Raw genomic sequence first — 19,175 nt, 5'->3', positions numbered from 1 at the left:
AAGCATTTTGGGTTACAGGGTTAGCGCAGATTCTGCTACTGTGGCGCTGTAAGCGCAGTATGAAAGTCTTAACGCAAAACAATTTCCTTTGCTAGCAGAGCCATATGCTTGGGCCCGCTGCGTGCAAGATCCAATGCCAGGAAGTGCGAAGAGGCCAGTTTTGGAGGAAGCTGCAATGCATTTTGGCAACGAGGGAAAGGAAACGACGTGAAAATGGCACAGAAATGTTGTCAAGCCCATTAAATAAGCAGACTGAGCCGACTACGTGAAATCAATGTCAGCAATGTCCATGTCGCTGAACACTGCTCATGAAACACTGAAAACTGAAAATACCAAATACTCAGTTCGCAGGTTAGGAAGATTTGCAGACTTGTTATGCACGACGCACATTATGATTCACAGGGATAATAACTGAATTTGTTCTTTGTTTTGCCGAGAAACAATAACCGCACAAGTGGCATAAGTGGCAATCAACGTTCAAACAATGTTTCGGGTTTTAAATTACGCTGTTAGTTTTCAGTGTAGTGAAATCTTGTTATGGATACACTAAGTTTTCTTCACTACGCCTACTGTTCTTTCCAATTCGCTCTTTTCACACTCCGCCATTGGGCATGCACAGCCTCGATCTGGCAACTTTTTAAAAATAGCCGTTTCAGTGATCTGAACCCCGACACGGGAATCACCGAACCGGCTATATTTGTTGTGTACAGTTTCAAGATCGAGGCTCTGCATGTCCATGGCGGAAGTGTGAAAAGAGCGAATGGCAGATTAAAGAGGCATGAAAAAGTTATGAGAAATGGGATAATGAGAGAGGAAATGCCCCGATATGAACTTCGGATACAACTTGAAAAAAACAGAGCCGACGACAGATACTTTTACACGTAATCCGAGATTGAGAAAAAGTAAACATTAATTTGTTTACCTTGAGAATTACCAGATGATCAACAATAGCAGCGACCCCACCTATAGTTGGGACTCTCCCAACTATAGTTCGGACTGTCCCAACTACAGTTGGGACAGTCCCAACTACAGTTGGGACAGTCCCAACTACAGTTGGGACAGTCCGAACTATAGTTGGGACAGTCCGAACTATAGTTGGGACGATGATGTAGCTGGGGCGCTACATCACCACATACATTTATTATCTGGTGCCATCCGCAAATTCAAACACACTGCAAAATATATATTAATCTGGCACCTATGATATTCATTTACAGCAAATGAATTTCCTTCGGTTCAATTTACTAATTACTTTGTAAATAACATCGGACCCACAGTGAATGAATTAAACACATTCATCAAATACGTTACATTGAAATATTGACACCAGTATTCAAGAGATCGTAGATTCGAATCTCGCTAATTTTCTTCTCTAAAATCTCAACCATTTGGAAGTTTAAGGCAATAACGTAAATCCAAATACCATCAGGGTTCGCAAATAAACACTGGTCTTATGTTTAAAAATGAAATACAAATTAACACAAGACACGCTTAAGCCTTTTTTTTTTGGTCCCACTCGTTTGGAAAAGGAAACCGAAGAAAAATCTGGAAGTGACGTGTCTTTTCTGTTTGCTGTGGGATATGTCGAGGTGCAATTAATGCAGGTGTACAATACATCATATTAATGTTAAGATTGCAACCAAATCTTTCTATTGTCCAACTTCAAATGCACTCGGTTTACACGTCACTTATTAGTAAGCTGCGACGTGAAATACAAAATGATTCAGACAAGTTTGTCAGGCCAATAGAGGGCAGCAGCATGTTTACGGAACATAGGTTGCATCCGAACATAGCGGAGAGACGTGTTACATATAAACATCAAATATGGCCATTACGTTCTTTTGTGGTGTCTAAATCGTCCAAACAAGGACATAAATTTGATATGTTTCTTTGTATGTAAAGTTTGATAACCAGCATCTGCAATTTGCATGATATTTGTGTACTAAGACAGAAATTTACGATAGGTCTTTGTTTGCTTGTTTTTGGACAAAACTGTGCCAGTCTAACGGTAAAATGTATACGGTTCGTTGGGGAAAAGGGGCCACTCTAACCCCCTGACTATGAGGGCGCCTTTTGCCGTCAACGCCTAGGAAAAGAATCTGTACTGGTACTCAATCCACGCGTCGCAAAAATCCTACAGGATTATGCGATTTTTGTTGTTAAAACCTTGCCTCGCAAATGACATCGTGGAAATTAAAAGCAATATTTTAGTGATCACCACATATCTATTAAATCTGAACGAGAATAGTTCAATAGATCAAACGGGTCGATTGATGGGCGAGCATCAATGTTGGACGCGGTGAGACACTCACAATTGTGATTCATGCTCGATTATCCAGGAATAATAATGCGTTTTATTTGCCCTTTTTGGCCAGTTTGATTTCTGCGGCTAGCGGCAAGATTCGCTGCTCGCATGCATCACCGGCCAGACCAGGCATGCGACAAAAAATGCAACAGTATTATCTTTTAATTTATCCCATTATGGCAACTACTGAGAAACCCGACAGACCGAATATTACACGTACGGCTAGCATATTAAGCTGCTTTCATGTTCAATTTGTCTGCGCTAAGTAACGCGCCAAAAAAACCTACAGGCATATATCTGGGGATTATTAATCCCGCACTGAGAGGATCTGAGCAGCATGACAAGCGGGGCTTACGAGTCAAATCTCGGACTCAAATTCTGTCTCTCTCTCTCTCGTGTGGCAGTCAGCGCGGTGGATCAGGGCGGCCGATCTGAGACCCCAAACACCCGTGTTTCATCTCTTCAAACCAACAAACAACACGATCTGGGAAAAAAGAGAGAATTCCCGTCAACATGGAGTCCTTTGTACGCTCGGCGCCTGGGTGTACAGGCGACGAGTCCCTAGCTGAATTGAAGCAGGTGTATATATTCAGGCATATCATTCTCAGCAAGACAAAACCCTCCAGTTGGAGACGTATGAGAACCTATTTAGCGCTCTTTGTGGTCTCACCGCGGCTTTTTGTTCAGCCAAATCGACTTCGTGTCCATGGTTCGTGATTTTGAAAAGCCCGAATCATACGTGCCCTTGCCAGGGGAATGGCCCCAGGGGCTCAATTTTGCCCCTTTGACTCCAATACATAAGGTAATAACTTGATTTTTTTGTTGTAGTTTTTTTTTTGCACTAGACGGTACCGGGGCCAACGGGCTGGCTTCCCCTTCAACTATCGAGACAGAACTCGACATGAAAGTAAAATGGGATCTGAATTGCCGCAACGGCGCGGCGGCGGCACAATCTCTCTGAGCGGCTGACGCGGATTGCCTCTGCACTTTACATGAAAAGACTTGTCCCTTTGCTTTACATGCCTTTCACGCCGAATCGGGGCTCCAGGCACTTCGTCCGACCGATTGGAAAATAAAAATTGAAATAAATAGAAAAAAAAAGAAAGAATATTGAAACTGTTGCCAAACTAACTCCCTGATGAATTGACGGCCACCGCGGCACCGTTGTGATTGTGGCCGTTGTAGACGGGCGGTGATTTGTGTTCACAGTCTGGTATTGCTGTCACGGGTGTCGCACCCGGTACAGACGAATGCACGCTGTGCTGTTGTTGTTGTTGCTGTTGCTGTTGTTGTTGTTGTTGTTGATGGTGATGCGAATGATGATGGTGATGGGAGAGAGAGGAATGGAAGGAGGGGACGGGGCCCGGGATGCACTCCTTCATCTTCTTCTTCTCCTTCATCCGTCGGTTCTGGAACCAAATCTTGACCTGGGTCTCATTTAGTCCCAGCATAGCGGCGATTTCCACCCGCCGGGCCCGCGTCAGGTACTTGTTGAAGTGGAATTCCTTCTCCAGTTCCGTCAGCTGCTTGTTGGTGAAGTTGGTCCGGCCGTTGTTGGCACCGCCTCCTAGGCTGCTGACACTCCCGCCGCCAGCACTCGGCGACTGCTGGCCCGACGCGCTGTTGAACTCCGTCGTCTTAACTATTGCGGAGAAATAACCGAGAAAACAAGGTGGAAAAATCAAATCAAAACCCACTTTAAAACTCGATATAACATATTTTGAAATGTATTGAATTTAACGTACGTGTGTAACCTTAAATACCTCACTTGGATGCATGAAGGAGGATGCTTTGTCAAATTGCGTTCCAAATCCCCCGATTTCTAGATTTTTGATCTACAAAATACAAGAGAGTGCACGACGTCCATTTGTCGTCTCTACACAAACCCCAACCGGGACACGGTTAACGTTTTAACAGTTGACGCTGCTTCCGATCTCGGATAAATTTCGCGAGCGTGCCTCATTTTTCTTCATAAATGACAGATAACACAAGCGATAACCAACAGCCGCCTTCACACGAGCTGAATAAACACGGCTTCGTACACTTTGAGAAAATGTGTGCACGATCTATCACTCCGTTTTCTTACTTTCATTCAACCGTCACAGTTCGGCAGGTTAAAAATAAAGTCACAAATCTCTGGCGATTTTCTGTGCAAAAAAAAATGGGGGTTGGGTGAGCTTAACTTGCCTTAAACGTCAAGGGCATTAATTGAGAATGCAATTTTAAGAAAAAGTCTAGCTGTTTCAATCAACTTCCACTGCCTGCCTAGTATTTCATGTTAACATAGTCCTATTTGTTTGTACTGGATGGAATTATAAATAAAAGAGGGTTCTTGAATCGAAACACTCGGTAACAAATATAATAAAGTTCACGCACTTTTAAGCATCTAGCCGGTGAAATATAAAGATTCTATCAAAATACAAGTTATATTTCTCTTCTTTGTTATTTGTTAAGTTCAACAAATGAGTTTTCTTTACATTTTAAGAATTTATTTTTTTCTTGGCCATCTACAATATTCATGATTCGTATACTCATTCATAATTTTTCAGGCAATGGGGGAGGGGGATCAATGTGGCCTCTAATCTTATGCCAATTTTTATAAATGCATACGCCATCAGCCAGTAAAAACAAACACATTTCACAGGAATTTTAACCTAATTACTTAACTTCTTCGCACTTTTTTTTTAATAATGTAGTGAAGTATACCTCTTCAACCATACATGGTGAAAAAAAATCTTATATAAATTGCAAGAATAGTCTTATTATGCAAATTTGAATACAAGTCACCAAAATCACTGTTGTCCACGTGTAAGTCTAGTGTAGTGGGTTTTTTGTCTTCAAATCAAGCTCCGGAGCTCAGTCAAGCGGATGAAATAAAGCCGTCCTTGGACAAACTGGTTTGGCACATGAAATTTATAAACTATCATATCTCACAGACAAACTACATTTGCAATCATTTTTTCGTCACTCGTGTTTAAAGATCAATATGTTAATACCATTAAATTTAATTTTTGAAAATATGCTCAACAAGTGTTGAATATTGCTGTCAAAAGTGTGTTTCTTTCTTTTCGCACCACCCTGTATACTTGACCGCACACACGATTCAAAGTGAAATGTGCTCAATTCAAAACTGAGGGTCATAGGTTACATAACGCTTTAACGCGCCACCCCATAACAAAAGGTTTTTCAGGCTGTGAGCGCCTTAAATTGAAAACATGAAATTTCGGAAATTAAGAGATTCTTGAAAATTTAATATGCTCATCATCGGAAAAAAAACATGCATGGAAAAGTAATTAAAGTCAAGATGTATCTAAAGCTTGCGTGATAACTACCACGGAATAATACCATGTGTCATATGAAACGCGATGTTATGGCTCGTGTTACACGATGTAGCTCCACTCTGATTGAACGTGACATCGATATAACGAAACCAAAACGGCTGCAGCAAGATCACGGTTACGTTTATTACAGCCATACCAGCCATCATATCACATATTTCCAGTGGTGTGTGAACGACAAAATATCGATTAGCAATCTGTTTTTGAAGGGATCTTATTTCAACCATTTCGGCGCAGACATGTTTACGAGGAGATAATAATCGCTCTCAACAGTTGCATTGTATCAACTGAGTACTTAAAGGGGCGCGGGTCCCAGCAACAATTCCCGACACACCTATTTGTTGTTTTTGATTTATAAGTGAAAGGCCGAAAACGATTATCTCTGAACGAAAACGACAATGTGAAGACAGTGACCCGGCGAGTGTTTTATAATATACAGGGTGGTGCGAAAAGAAGGAAACCCACTTTTGACAGCAATTTTTACCTACTTGTTCAGCATATTTCAAAAATTCAATTTAATGGTATTAAAAATTGATCTCTAAACATAAGTGACGAATAAATGATTGCAAACGCATATTTTGTCTCTGAGATATGGTAGTTTTAAAATTTCATGTGCCAAACCTGTTTGTCCACGGACGGCTTTAATCCATCTGCTTGACTGAGCTCCGGAGCTTGATTTGAAAACAAACAAAAAAAACCGCTACACTAGACTTACGCGTGGACAACAGTGATTTTGGTGACTTGTATTTAAATTAGCATAATAACATTATTCTTGCGATTTTTTAAAGATTTTTTTCACCATGTAGGCCTATGTTTCAAGAGCTATACTTCACTACATTATAAAAAAAAACCAGTTCAAATAAGTTAAGTAAGTAGGTAACAATTCCTGTCAAAGTGGGTTTCCTTCTTTTTACACCACCCTGTACTACCGCCATTATGTTATGAGTGCACACAGACACCACGTTTTCCGATTGGAAACTTGCACAGAATGCAATACCGCCGTCTAAAGTGGCGATTACAATATTACATCATGAATAGGTATAAGAATTTGAATTATTTCCAGTTATCATCTGTCAAAAAATCTTATGGGAAGTGAATTTACCATCATTAACTTTCCAGTAACAGGACGGAAAGTGCGTGTCTGGCATACACTGACTTATCGTACATTTCCATGATCATTATCTGCATGAATGGTCCACCAGGACCGAATGTCATGGCGCTTTTCAGGAAAACATCTCCTAATTAGCACTTTATTATCTTGCTAAACGAAAATCGACAGTGAACCAGCCACAAGGAATATACATCACATGCATTCAAGCTGATAACCATTTCTTTTTTTGCTGAGCAAAAAAAACCAAAACAGCTCTCTGCTAAGCAAATTTGTATACATAGTGTCTCAGTGACTTTGGTCAAACCTGGAATACATGTATAATGTAAGCTATACATTATTCCAACGCACATTGAAAGTCTGCCTTTGTTACACATTTCGCAGTGTCGGAGGAAATACACGAAATCATTCATCCCCATGAAATCATGTTCCGTTTGTCGTATCGAAAGATCAGCAGATAAGTTTTATTAAGCCTTTTTAATCGGAAGAGAATTCCTCGAAAGCATATAGGACACCCCTACGAACCAGCTTCAAAGTTTTTATGCCTCAAGCTTAAAACAACTCAAACAAAACCACGCGTAAAATTTAAATTAGAAAGATTAATAATGTGACCGCAAGGTGCTGGAAAATTTGTATTAACTATATATTATCGTTCGTTTCTATCACTATATAGTTCGTCTCACATCTCAGACTGTTCTTTTAAAATTCGAATTTCCTATTTGAGACCGGCGCTGTCCTGTTCCATTTATAAACTTGTGGAAACCATGTCCACTATATTTGAACTCGACTATTGTTTGAACATTAATTTAGAAGCCCATGTGCGCAATCATGTGTAAGTCAATTACTTTGTGGAGGGGGGGGGATATTGTCTGGATTAAGACTAGAAACACTTTGAAAATATGGATTTCAACAACATTTTCCCCATATTAAAGTAAAAAAACCCATGTGAATCAACTCGACTCTTCTAACGCCACTAACCACGGTTGACATTTCTTTTCAAAAGACGCCTGTGCATTAATGTAAACAAAAGATACAACAAAAAAAGTGATATGGAACTCAATTTTCATTTTCAATCGCCTGAATTCGGTTTTAAAACAAAATACACAAAAAACCGGTCCCTGGCTAGTGGCTATTGCCAATGCGTTTAATGTTTTTGTTCGCCATATGAACCCTTGATGTCATTGCGTATTCGGAATGAATAGCGAAAGCTAAAACAACTTAACCTTCATTAAGATCTAGGCTTTGATACTTTGTCGTGATAATGTTAAATAGATTTCATTCAATCACTGCCTAATATCCATTTAAAAAAATACATCGTATTTATGAGTTTCGGAAAAAGGAAAAGTCAACATTTGTCAGGATCTATTATAGACGAGGCATCAGTGCTAAAAATGTAGGCCTTCATGTGAAAATAAAATATCCTCTAATTTGGGAGATACTCTATATTTTAGCAAGTGAACTACAGAGTTGACTCGACTGAGTTTCTGTACCCATGTTAAGGAAAATTAAGTAATGATTCATGACGAGTTGTTAGGGGAGGAAGGAAACACTAAAATCAATCACAGTGCTAAGTTCTCCCTGTGACTCGGGTACGGGTCGGCGGCCTAAAACCCGAGATCAGTGAAACCTGAAATTTGACGTAATATTTTCAGAACCTCTTATAATCGGCTGCAACATCAGGGAAATATGCTTTAAGTGATGGAATTTTGTTCCAATGACCTTCTCCATAGCGTTTATCTTAGGCTGAAAGTTCGAACTATCTGGAGATTGGCCAACTTCGAAACCCAGGGGTGGATTCAGTTTGAGTGAAAGGAGGGGGAGGTTAGCTGTCAAGGGGATCAGCAGGCATGCATGCTCTATTTTTGTGCATGATTTTTGCGGCTCTTGGGAGGTTAAACCCACTAAGCACCCCCATCCGCCAATGAACCTCTCAGTCTCATTAAAAAAAACACCCTGATTTCTATCCAATAAACAAATCAGCCAACAGTGCATCTTATGCTTTATTTGAAATTGAAGTCTTAATATTTATATACTTTTTTTATTCATATATTATTTATTTATCTATTTTGTCTATTTCTGAAGAAACCAAGGGTACCTCAAAGGCGCACAGGCACATCAGAAGCCTTATGAAATCTAGAGACTGAGAAGACGATGGAGCAATGCTCAGAGGGACATTAAATCTCAGGAATGTTATTTCGTGCATTTCATGGGAAACATTGAGACCCGGCATCAAACCCTTCATTCACTTTATTGGCCTGGCTGAGATTAGAACCCAGTTCATGAATATGGAAGGCGAGGAAAGTATCCCACTTGGCCAACCAAACCTCCTTGATGTTGCACGGTGGTAAATTACACATCATCGATATTAATTGACTGAAAATGTCTGAGCGAATCCCTCTGAATTTCCGGAGTACTTTGGAAAATGTTTCCACGGGAAACCAACGACAACAAAGGAGGATAAAATACAAAACAGTCGACAGATTTTTTTTTCATACACATAAACGCTCTGATTAAACTTTTGGGTTTACATACAGACGGGATACGTTGGGTCAATCTCCACATGCGGCTGTTAACCTAAATCAATTATAGCCGTTCTCGCGAAATCTGAAGAGTACACGAGTCGGGTTAAACAAAGATGCTCTCCACTCGGACAATAGAGCGACAGAAAAACGCATTTAAAATAATTAATTTACAGAATAAAAATCTCACAGTGCAGGAGCGAAGGTCGGGGACGGGGGAAGATAGATGGCGCACGATCAGTGGAATTAGACGGGCTTAATGTCGTGACAGCATGAAAAATGACCAACTTGGGGATGTGACAGGCAAACGGCGGTGGGCAATGGGACCTGGCCATGCTACAACCGAAAAAAAGGGGACTGGAATGAAAAATGATGCTGACGATTGGCGATAAGGGGTAAATGACAAATAAAAACATGCCGTACAAAAGGAATGGGACCGGGCTTGTAAAGTGGGACGGATATTAAGACTAGACGAGCAGGGGATGTGAGCGTCCGTGACCGGAGCGCGATTGGGGGATGAACCGGGGGTTATTCGGCCGAGGGGAAGAGAGGAAGCGCGGTGCATCACAGAGACTCCGGAATCAAATACTCCTTGTAAAATCTCATCTCGTAGCCTGTCGATGCCCGTCTTGTCTTATCATATCCAGCTCAGACCAAGCCTACCCCTATGCCAGATTTTTCAATTTGTTATAAATTGTTACTAATGGTGTGTGACACCGTGTACAGCAATAGATTTCAATAACCCCCTTTGCCTGACAGCGGGCCCCAGCTAGCTGCGTAATATAGACCCGTCAGGTTGATCCTACCTGTAGGCCTTGGACAAAATACAACTGTCTCATGCCATTGAACCCTCGCAAGCTAATTTCGGACTTGACTCGGACTGATCTGGTCGCATAAAGAACTCATTTGTTCTTCGTATTACGGTCCCGTTTTCTTTGGCCGTAGACGAGTAGTAATAAGGCTTTCATATATTAACTAGCTTGGCTCGTATGGAGCCCGAACGCTGTCGCTTGCTCGGCCGGCCGTTGTGTGCACTTCGTGCAGACATGAACAGTCCCAGCGGAGAATGGTGCCCTTTCAACATTCAAAAAATATATACCGGTCGAAAAGAACAATTCGGAATCCATTCCTATCAACCAACTCATTTTGATTAAGCTGGCCCGTTGACGCTCCTGGTGTAAATACAGTGGGAACAATCGGACCAATTCAACTGCGTGTTTTTATTAGCTCCTCTATTAGAATAATACCGGTGTAGGATCGATTGACTGATAAGATAATCCCAGACTGTTTGTATATCTCGGATTCTTCCGTTTCTCCGCTGCTAAGGCAAAGCAGGAATTTAGAAACAAAATAATTATGAGCCAAGAAATGTGAATATGCTTTTTGCAATGGAATATTTCGCTTATAACCTACAAATAGCTATCACAACCTTCATAAAAAAAATTGAAGTGTTGTGTCGAGTTTTGTCAAAACTGCATCAGTTTTATGAGTTATATCAGAATGCGCTTAAAACATGAATGCTTTAATTCAAAACGTAGTACTTTCAAGTTTTATGAATCATGGACCACTTCAAAACTGCTGCACATAATTTGCAATCTTACGTTTAAAAAAAACCCCAGGAACAATCTACAGTCACCACAAGATCCTCAAAAAAGGCAATATGTTAAACGTTCGGAAAAGGAGCATGTTCCCTTTAGCAATTGGCCACCAACCAGCAGAATTGGAGCGTATATGGCATAAATGGCACAATGGCAGCACTCTGTGAATTCCCACTAGTGTTTCAATGGATTCGTTTTATGCTAATTTCATTGTATCTCCTCGTTTTTTTTTCTCCAATGCCCAATAGTATATAAGAATAGCTGCATTTCAGTTTTGGGGAAAATGGGGATATGGAAGAGAAAAAAGCCACCGATTTTTTTCCCCTCGAGAAATGTCACAACACTTTTGAAAAGCTGAACCCATTCAAGGTATACGGGTGTACTTTGAGTTCAATCTGGTCACGGGACCCGATTTTTAACATCTTTTGTACAGTCTAACGGAGCAGTCTTTTCAATTATATTCTCAAGGCCATTTTTTTGTGGGCACTGCGTTATTTTGTCCCTTTTTTCCTGGGTGACGTTGGCCACCTTTAAGTGTCCGAAAACTTTAATCCATGCAGTTTTATTTGTTTGGACAAATAATATTGTTTTGTGATGAGCCGGTTTATATCTCCATGTTCTCAAACAAAGGCAAAATCCTCACTTTCCATAGTGTGTAGTTGACACAATGAACCGCATATGTGTTAAAGACAAAGAGCAGATCTATGTAGTAATCACAATCATTATGTTGAATGTATCCTTTTCTTTTCTAAAATTGGATTGAATTGAATTGAATTTGATCTTTTCACGGTAAAATAAGAATTGTCGGTTCCCTCAAAAAAAGTGATACGAATTGTACTTGCTGACTCTCTTTTTGTCTTTGAATCGTCTCCAAGGGACTATATTTTGTTGCGTAGTGATGGATCAGTATTTACTCACGTTGCTTTGGAAATGATGATAGTCGAGATTTCATTCGATAGCCCAATATCTACCCCGAGGCAACATTATGTACAATCAGTCTTCAACGCGAGGATTTACGAGATTTCAGTACTCTAAATATACAGCATCTACACAGTTCAATGTAGTGTTTTTTTTTTGTTTGGCTTCAAACAGTTGAAGAAATTAATTGAAATTCTTTCTAAGATTAATACAAAAATCTCAGCTGTTTCTCAATACTTTTTGGTCAGGTTTAAAAACTTCATTATTCCTGATTTTAATCGTATTAAAATCATCAAAAGTCAATGAAATCTCTTCAAGATTTTAAATTCAACTCAAGATTTATACTGTTCGATGTCACTCTAACTGTGTCGCAAAAGACATGAAAATATATAATTTAACACATCATTTAAATTAATCTTGAAAGAAGAAATAATTAAATATGACATTTTTTAAAAGGAAGATTTGAGTTTTTTTAATCTGAGTATAAGGATAGATTACAAGGAAGGGAAGCATGATAAACTCAATAGCGAACCTTTGGGATGTTTTCTTTCATTAACTGGAATGATAAAATGATTCTAGTATTCTTGATGTATTGAATCTAATATGAAAGACCAACCTGGACAGAATATATACATGTATGTTTATCAGTAGTTTGTCGAGGAAGTTATTTTGAACTGGACCTGTTTGCGATATTAGAGGTCAGTTGATTCAAAAGTTGTGGTCTAAAAAAATGCACAGAATACATCGGGGGTTATGCATGTAAATTAAGGGCAAGTGTGTGACCATCAAAGCACTCATGCTAGCCTCGCTGGGTGTTCCCAACTGTAGCAATTATTGGCAGCAATCTACAGGTGAAGTGTTACTTCACAGCAAATTATTATTTTCCTCCACACGATTTCAATGAGTTGAATGGACCTCTTCGTCAAGACCTGCCCTGGGAAGGTCAGTCAGGGGAATTGGACGCGGTCACTCACGCGTATCGGTTTAATTATTGCGCTTTGCCTCGACCGCCCGAAAACCGCGCCGCGTGTGCCCAGCGAACAATATCAGTCATTTTCAGATATTTACCCAAATTCTGACTCCTTGCCTAAGCGAACGTTTTACTAACAAAGAGACAGGAGAGGGTGCGAATAGAGTATCGGTTTCAGGGCTGAGATTTGCGTGCTATCAAGTGGCGACGTGATCGGCTCGATTCAAAGTAAATTTGACGTTCTTTATGTTGGCCAATGTTGGGGTGGCCGAGCTAATCCCAGCCCCCGGCGCCCCACCGACTGATTCATCGAGTTGCACCCTCAATTTCTCCGAGTGCGGCTGATCAGGGCATCAAGCGGCGCGGCTGTCGGTACACGCATTGTAATAGTTGCCAATATGCGGCGGTTGTCGCTGCAGCGCGCTCTCTCCACACATACAGGGCATGCAAGGCCTGGGCTGTGACAGTTTGCTTCCCCCCGGTAGTTCATGGGCATCATTGCTCCTTGCTCCTCGGGCGGCTAAGCGCGTTTGATGGAGATCCGCGAGACTCGACTCGACTCCAGAGCAAAGAAAAGAGGAGCTGTGAGGGTTTAGACGCTGACATTATCTGCACAGGGATTTGAGCGGCCTTTCACGGCGGGCTTGCTGGCTTTCTTGTCGGACACTTCTTGAGTCTTCATCCCGCGGACTCATGCAATAATTACCACGGCAAGAGCTCATCACAGAAAGCCACACGTCTGATCTTCGCTGGAATTAACCCACCAACCAATCGAAAGCCAGCTTACTCATAAAATGCATACAAGGCGATTGTTTTGACTACATTTCACAGTCAGCGACAACATTGCGACACCACTTTTGCCTCAGATGCTTTAATATTTTTTGAAAAAAAATATTACTCCTAAAACAAAGGAATCGATAGGGAAAAAGTTTGCCAATCAATACCATCACTGTTTATGCAATCACTGAAGTAGAGCTCTATTTCATGCATCGTGCATGCTGTCATGTCTGAAACTAATTACATTTGGGTCACGTTTCATATAATGTATTGTCAGAGATTTAGATAGTCAGGCATGTATCACGTTGTTGTTTTTTATAGTGGAACATCAATATGTCTGTTTCATTGAAATATTGGCAATCCTTCAGCATGTTTTATCGGTCATTGCTATTCACTCCATCTCATTTGATTCATTTGGAGGTTTACATTTTCCCCATAAGTGCATGCTTATTGCGATGACATACAGTCGAACGGTGAGCCTATCTCAGCACGAAGGACTTCATATTCTACGATTTGCTGTAAGAATTATGTGCATTTAACCTTGCTTTTTCCAATGGTACTGAAACATAAAAAGTTATATTTTCTATTTTCTCTCTGCTCTGAGAACCACTTAACTATTAATGATTTCGGATTTTGTTTTGGGTTTGTCGCTATGGTCAGCTCCAAAAATTGAGATTCAGTGTTCACAGTAATCTCCAAACAAATCGATGTTGTCTCTCATTTTGTATGATATACTGTTTGGAAAACAAGGTAGATCAATACCACATTTTAAATATTAACAAATATTTAAATATATTTTAAATGTCGACATTTCAGTATAATAAAAAATGATAAATCCAGTTGGTTTAAACGTTTTTAAAGAAATTGTAAAAAAAAAAATTAAAAAGACGGAATTCAAGCTCTCTCATTTAGATTTGTTTCGGGTAAACGGCACGGCGACGCAATTGTCGACATCTGCGCTGAAATTATATTAAATTGCCTTCATGCAAGTGAAATAATAAATTCGTAAAAAAAAATACAAAGAGTGAGCAGTTTTAAATGTTTTGCACGTGTTCTGTCAGACTTGCTTAAAGGGTCGTTCTATACCGGGAAAACAAGAGAAATGTTCGACGAACCTTCCGTGCGGGAGCAGACTCCATTTGGCCGGCCATTGGCCATTAACATCGAGACTCTCTCCCTCTATAGCTGTCTCTTTCTTGTGCCAGTATTCATCATAAAAGTGTCATTATGTTTGGCCCTTCGTGTTAGCCAACTCGTTCTGGCATCATCGCGAATCAAACGCAGTGTGTGAGGGGATGTGAGGCTAATTCAATCGCCATGAGCTAAAATTCATTTTCGAGTGATCTGCACTTGAAATGGACGAGACAACGACAGGCATTTGAGGACAATTTTCTACTGCGCTCTCCAGATCAAAGGAGATTTGCTGCGCACGCAGCTATAATTATTATTATCATCATTATGGTTGTCTTTTTTTAACAAAGAGTTTTTACTTAAATTGTATATATTTATTTATTTATTTATGGATATCATAATTGAATTTATGATGTGCAACAAGGTAGGTCGATTTCTACAGATAGAAATGAGTGTCTAGAAGACTACCGGTGGTCCTGTTTTTAAAATAATCCGGCTTAGTTTGGAGTAGCCGCTTTGTCGGTATGTTACCAATACCTGCGTTGTGATTAATTGGAACAAGGCAATGTGTAAGAAATCCTAAGAGGTACAGACTGCACTGAGTATGGCGCTGTAATTAAAGAGGAAATCAGTTAATCATCCCTGGGTTTATTTTGACCTGTCGACCCGACACTGAAGTACTTGGCCGATCCATTCCTAAGAATTCTGGCAAAATCCCCACCCCCAACAAAAAAAGGACAAAAAAACAAAACACAACACAATGTGTTCCTGGAATTTATAACCCAAATGATGATTTAACATTGCGTGATCTGTCGTGCCGGCATAACCTATATCGTGCATGGCCCAATAAGCGTAGCGGGTTGACGATGTAGTTCAGATATAAAACACATCTGCTTGGAAGAGCGAATCATAAATTACGTGCCGTTCGGATATTAAAGGCTTCGTCACGCAAACCTGGCTTTTCCATTTAATGATTACAAAGCACACACAGAAAAAAAGTCAGCGCGGTTTCATGTCTACTACAGTCAAACAAACGGACCGCAAATTATAAAGCGTCAATGAAAAAAGCAAAGCGTTTGGGGGCTGTGGAATATCTCATTTGCGGGTTATGCGGCCCGGGAGTTGTTAGATACGGAAGCCCAGCAGACCGTACTCTTGCAGATTTTCCTGCCGTGACAGCTCTGGCCGTTTTGCTCCCGCGGTGGCCAGGGGACCGTGATATTGTTTAGCAGCCGGGGAGCGCGCAATAGCCGCAATGAGAAGTCAAAAGTACGACGGCTGGCCACGACACACACGTGCCTAGGCCGGGCAAAACGAATTTACACAAGACTCGGGAAATTCTTGCTTCACTACTTGCTCACCTGATGGGCAAGCGCAACCTGTGTACACTGTTTTAAATGACTAGTTCGATAGGCACCGTTTCATAACGCCAAGCAGGCGGCAATTTTCGCTCGTAATGGGTTCAGGGAGGCCCCGACGGAAGTTGAATTATGAAGGTCGATAGCGTTAAAGATTGCATTGAAACCATGTATGAAAACATGACAGTGATGTGCAAAATGGTGACCCCGTCTAGGAAGACCTCTATATAATTAAGCATTGCTGATGAGAATGGCGGGAAATATGACTGAGTGTAATGCATAGCCACATCATTTACAGATTGCACATCGTGTGGATCCAAATCCACCTGTTGGAGAAATAGAGAGCTAAATGTCTGAAGATTAAATTACCTGTTTTAGGCGGTTTTCTCTTGATTTTCATCCAGTTGTACATGCCCGTCTCCCCATTAGCTGGCTGGTCAGAAGGTGCCGTGGCTGCCGTAGTTTGCCGGTCTGACTCACTGGTGACTGGCCGTGAATCGTTGCTCTGATCCAGCCGAGAGCTCCTAGTCGGTGTGGTGTTAAGACTTGTCGCGTTCTCGCTGTAGTTGCCGTTGTAATGTGCGCTGGGCGTTGATGTTGTCCTCACATGCCGTTGGATATGAGGAGCAAAATCGGGACCGCTAGTGTTACTGTCTGATGCGTTTGTCCCCGTTTGTGATGGGTAATGGTTTGCTTCGCTACCCCCATAGGCGTACGATGCACCACCGTATATATAATTCAGAGCACAGCTCGTGGGATTTAAATCATGGATTCTCTGCCCACTATGATCAGTTAGATGCGGGAAACACGCCGCCTGAGTTTGAGGTCCGTGCGACTCTAGGGTCGCGTAATGCTTTCCGTGATACAAACCCTGGGACATGTTCCCCACATAATCTAGCCCTCGCATGCTGGAGTATACCCCTCCGTGGTCGCCGTAATCGGCGAAAGTTGGGCCCATGGTGGCCGCCGATTTCTCCATTTTTCCCCTTTCAGCTAAGTCACTCCCTGGTCACCTTGTCGCAATGAATGCGTCCGTTAGTCCGTGTCTCTCTGGCTTGTACTATTTGGGCTCAGCCACTACTACGCGGCACGTCGCAGCTGTTGATGAAACGCGGCTTGACTTGTGATCACGGTCCTCGGCACAGGCGCACACTGTCAATCCAGGTGAGCATGTGACCTAGCACGGACCAATCGGCTTAGCCAACAGATTTCGCACCGTGTTGTCATTTCAGTCTGATGTGCGTGTGTGTGTGATGACAGAGATCTCATTCATAACTACGATTGCCATAAATGGATCGAATGTAATGAGTGCCAGCAAAATGCATTTCGGGCTCCGAGGGACTTCGTATTTTGACTATGGAAAAGCCGTTTCCTTCGCAAGAGTTTCATGAAAACAATTTCTGTAAATGACGGTGTCGCCTTTTGTTTACCATCTTTGTCAACCGAAAAAAAGGGTTAGAAGCAACCACACAAAGAAACATCCAATTGCTTTAACACTCAGTCTGACTGCTCATATAGCCTTAATTTCGAGGTGGTGCAGAAATGGTGATGATGGTGATGGTTGCGATTGTGAAAATACCAATAGTGGTGATTACCGAATTCCTGGGGATTATTAATAGTCATGACCGACGTATAGCCAATGACAACTGCATTGCAATGAAAACGGTGGCGACAATCCACTTTTCAAAGCGGTTCTTGGATACATCCATAAAAGAGAAATAACGAATTTCAGGCCTGCCATGTTTATACGTGGATAGCTTCAAGATGGAATATTCACCCAACGGCTATTTTGTGATGGATTTATGTGTGTTCTATTTGCCTTCGACATCTCTTTGGTGTGACATTTACTAATGATCTGGAATGATTTATGTGACGTGTCACAGCTGGAGAGAAGGCTAGTGGAGGGAAGGGCCAGAGGGCGGGGTCAACGGGTGAGGTCCGCGTCACAGAGGGTAACAGAGGCGGGCAAGGGGTGCACCCGGAACCAGACGATCACAGCGGAATGAAACAACTGACCGCTTAAGAAAAAAGGATCAAGCGATCCAGTCTGGCCTACTTTCTACCGCTCAGCTAAAATGCTAACTGACGGTCCAAGAACACAATGATTGATACTGTTTTAATGTTGTTTTGATTCAGCACATGCAGCACATGTGTGCGTTCGTCAAAGAAGTACACGTTCCCGTCTTTCTCCAGCTTATATGTGTTGCCATTGCCTCTCCCACCATTCCTGCTGTTTCGTCTAGTAGGGTATCTTATGTTAGGCTGCTTATGATACTCGATACTCGGGCCTAATTCATTATTATTTATGATTTTTTGAATTGAACAATTTTTCTATTTCCTGAGCAAAACATTTATTCTTAGTGAAACAGAAATCATCAATCTTCTTTACTTCAGCCGATGAGTGACGTCAGTCTATTGTTTCTTCGAAGCCTCAAATGTTACATCCTCTGCCGAGGAGGGTGAGGTTAACCTTATAAGTTTAGGGGCTCAAAAAAATAAGAATAGAGCTACAGTTTAATCCTAGATTTTCTAAACTCCCCACGTTTACGTTTTGCATAAGTTGAAACTCACCATTTTGCAGCTTTAGCTTGCATATTTATATTGGACATTTTCGCTCGAACATTCACTATACCGGTAACCTACACTGCGGACTCCTGGTCAATCCGTATAAAATGGGTCTGTTAACTTAAGTCAGTTTCAACTATATACAGGGTGAGGCAAAAAAAACCACCCCGAAACCCACAAGTCGGGACTATTGTTTTAAACACAATCACCGTTTTAAAGTTCTGTCCATGGATCACAACAAAGTGCAGTGTTCTTTCAGCAAAACGAAAAGAAATCGCATTATGTGTGTGAATTGTTTTCGGTTTGGTGAAAGAACGCACATCATTTTTGTGATTCGTGGACAGAACCTTAAAACGGTGGTTGTGTTTAAAATTCTGTAACTTGAAAAGTACATGTGTGATTTGAATGATTCTTGTACCAAAAAAACTTATGAATTGGGCATTCATATCCTAGATTTTAAAAATGCTATATGCAGAACTTCCCTAAAACAAAGGTCCCAACATTTGGGTTTCGGGTTTTTTTTACTCACCCTGTATATTCAGCTGTTTACACCTATCTTTTTACTCTATGTGTTGAACTGTAATTAAT

General features: G+C 41.2%; 1 protein-coding gene across 1 annotated transcript; it reads right to left on the bottom strand.

Annotated features, from left to right (window-relative positions):
* Positions 1-511: 511 nt before the first annotated feature.
* LOC119744437 (homeobox protein Hox-B1a-like) lies at positions 512-17,108 on the bottom strand. The gene is made up of 2 exons (XM_038220366.1): positions 16,392-17,108; positions 512-3,947 (listed from the first exon to the last, which is right to left on the bottom strand). Exons 1-2 carry the CDS (start codon positions 16,999-17,001, stop codon positions 3,433-3,435), a joined length of 1,125 nt encoding a protein of 374 aa, XP_038076294.1. The 5' UTR covers positions 17,002-17,108; the 3' UTR covers positions 512-3,432.
* Positions 17,109-19,175: the final 2,067 nt, after the last annotated feature.

The sequence above is a fragment of the Patiria miniata genome, unplaced genomic scaffold (genome assembly GCF_015706575.1).
Source record: "Patiria miniata isolate m_02_andy unplaced genomic scaffold, ASM1570657v1 HiC_scaffold_7, whole genome shotgun sequence".
NCBI classification, from domain to species: Eukaryota; Metazoa; Echinodermata; class Asteroidea; order Valvatida; family Asterinidae; genus Patiria; species Patiria miniata.
The sequence above is the reverse complement of the archived record's forward strand: the minus strand, read 5'-3'. Positions and strand labels throughout refer to the sequence as shown.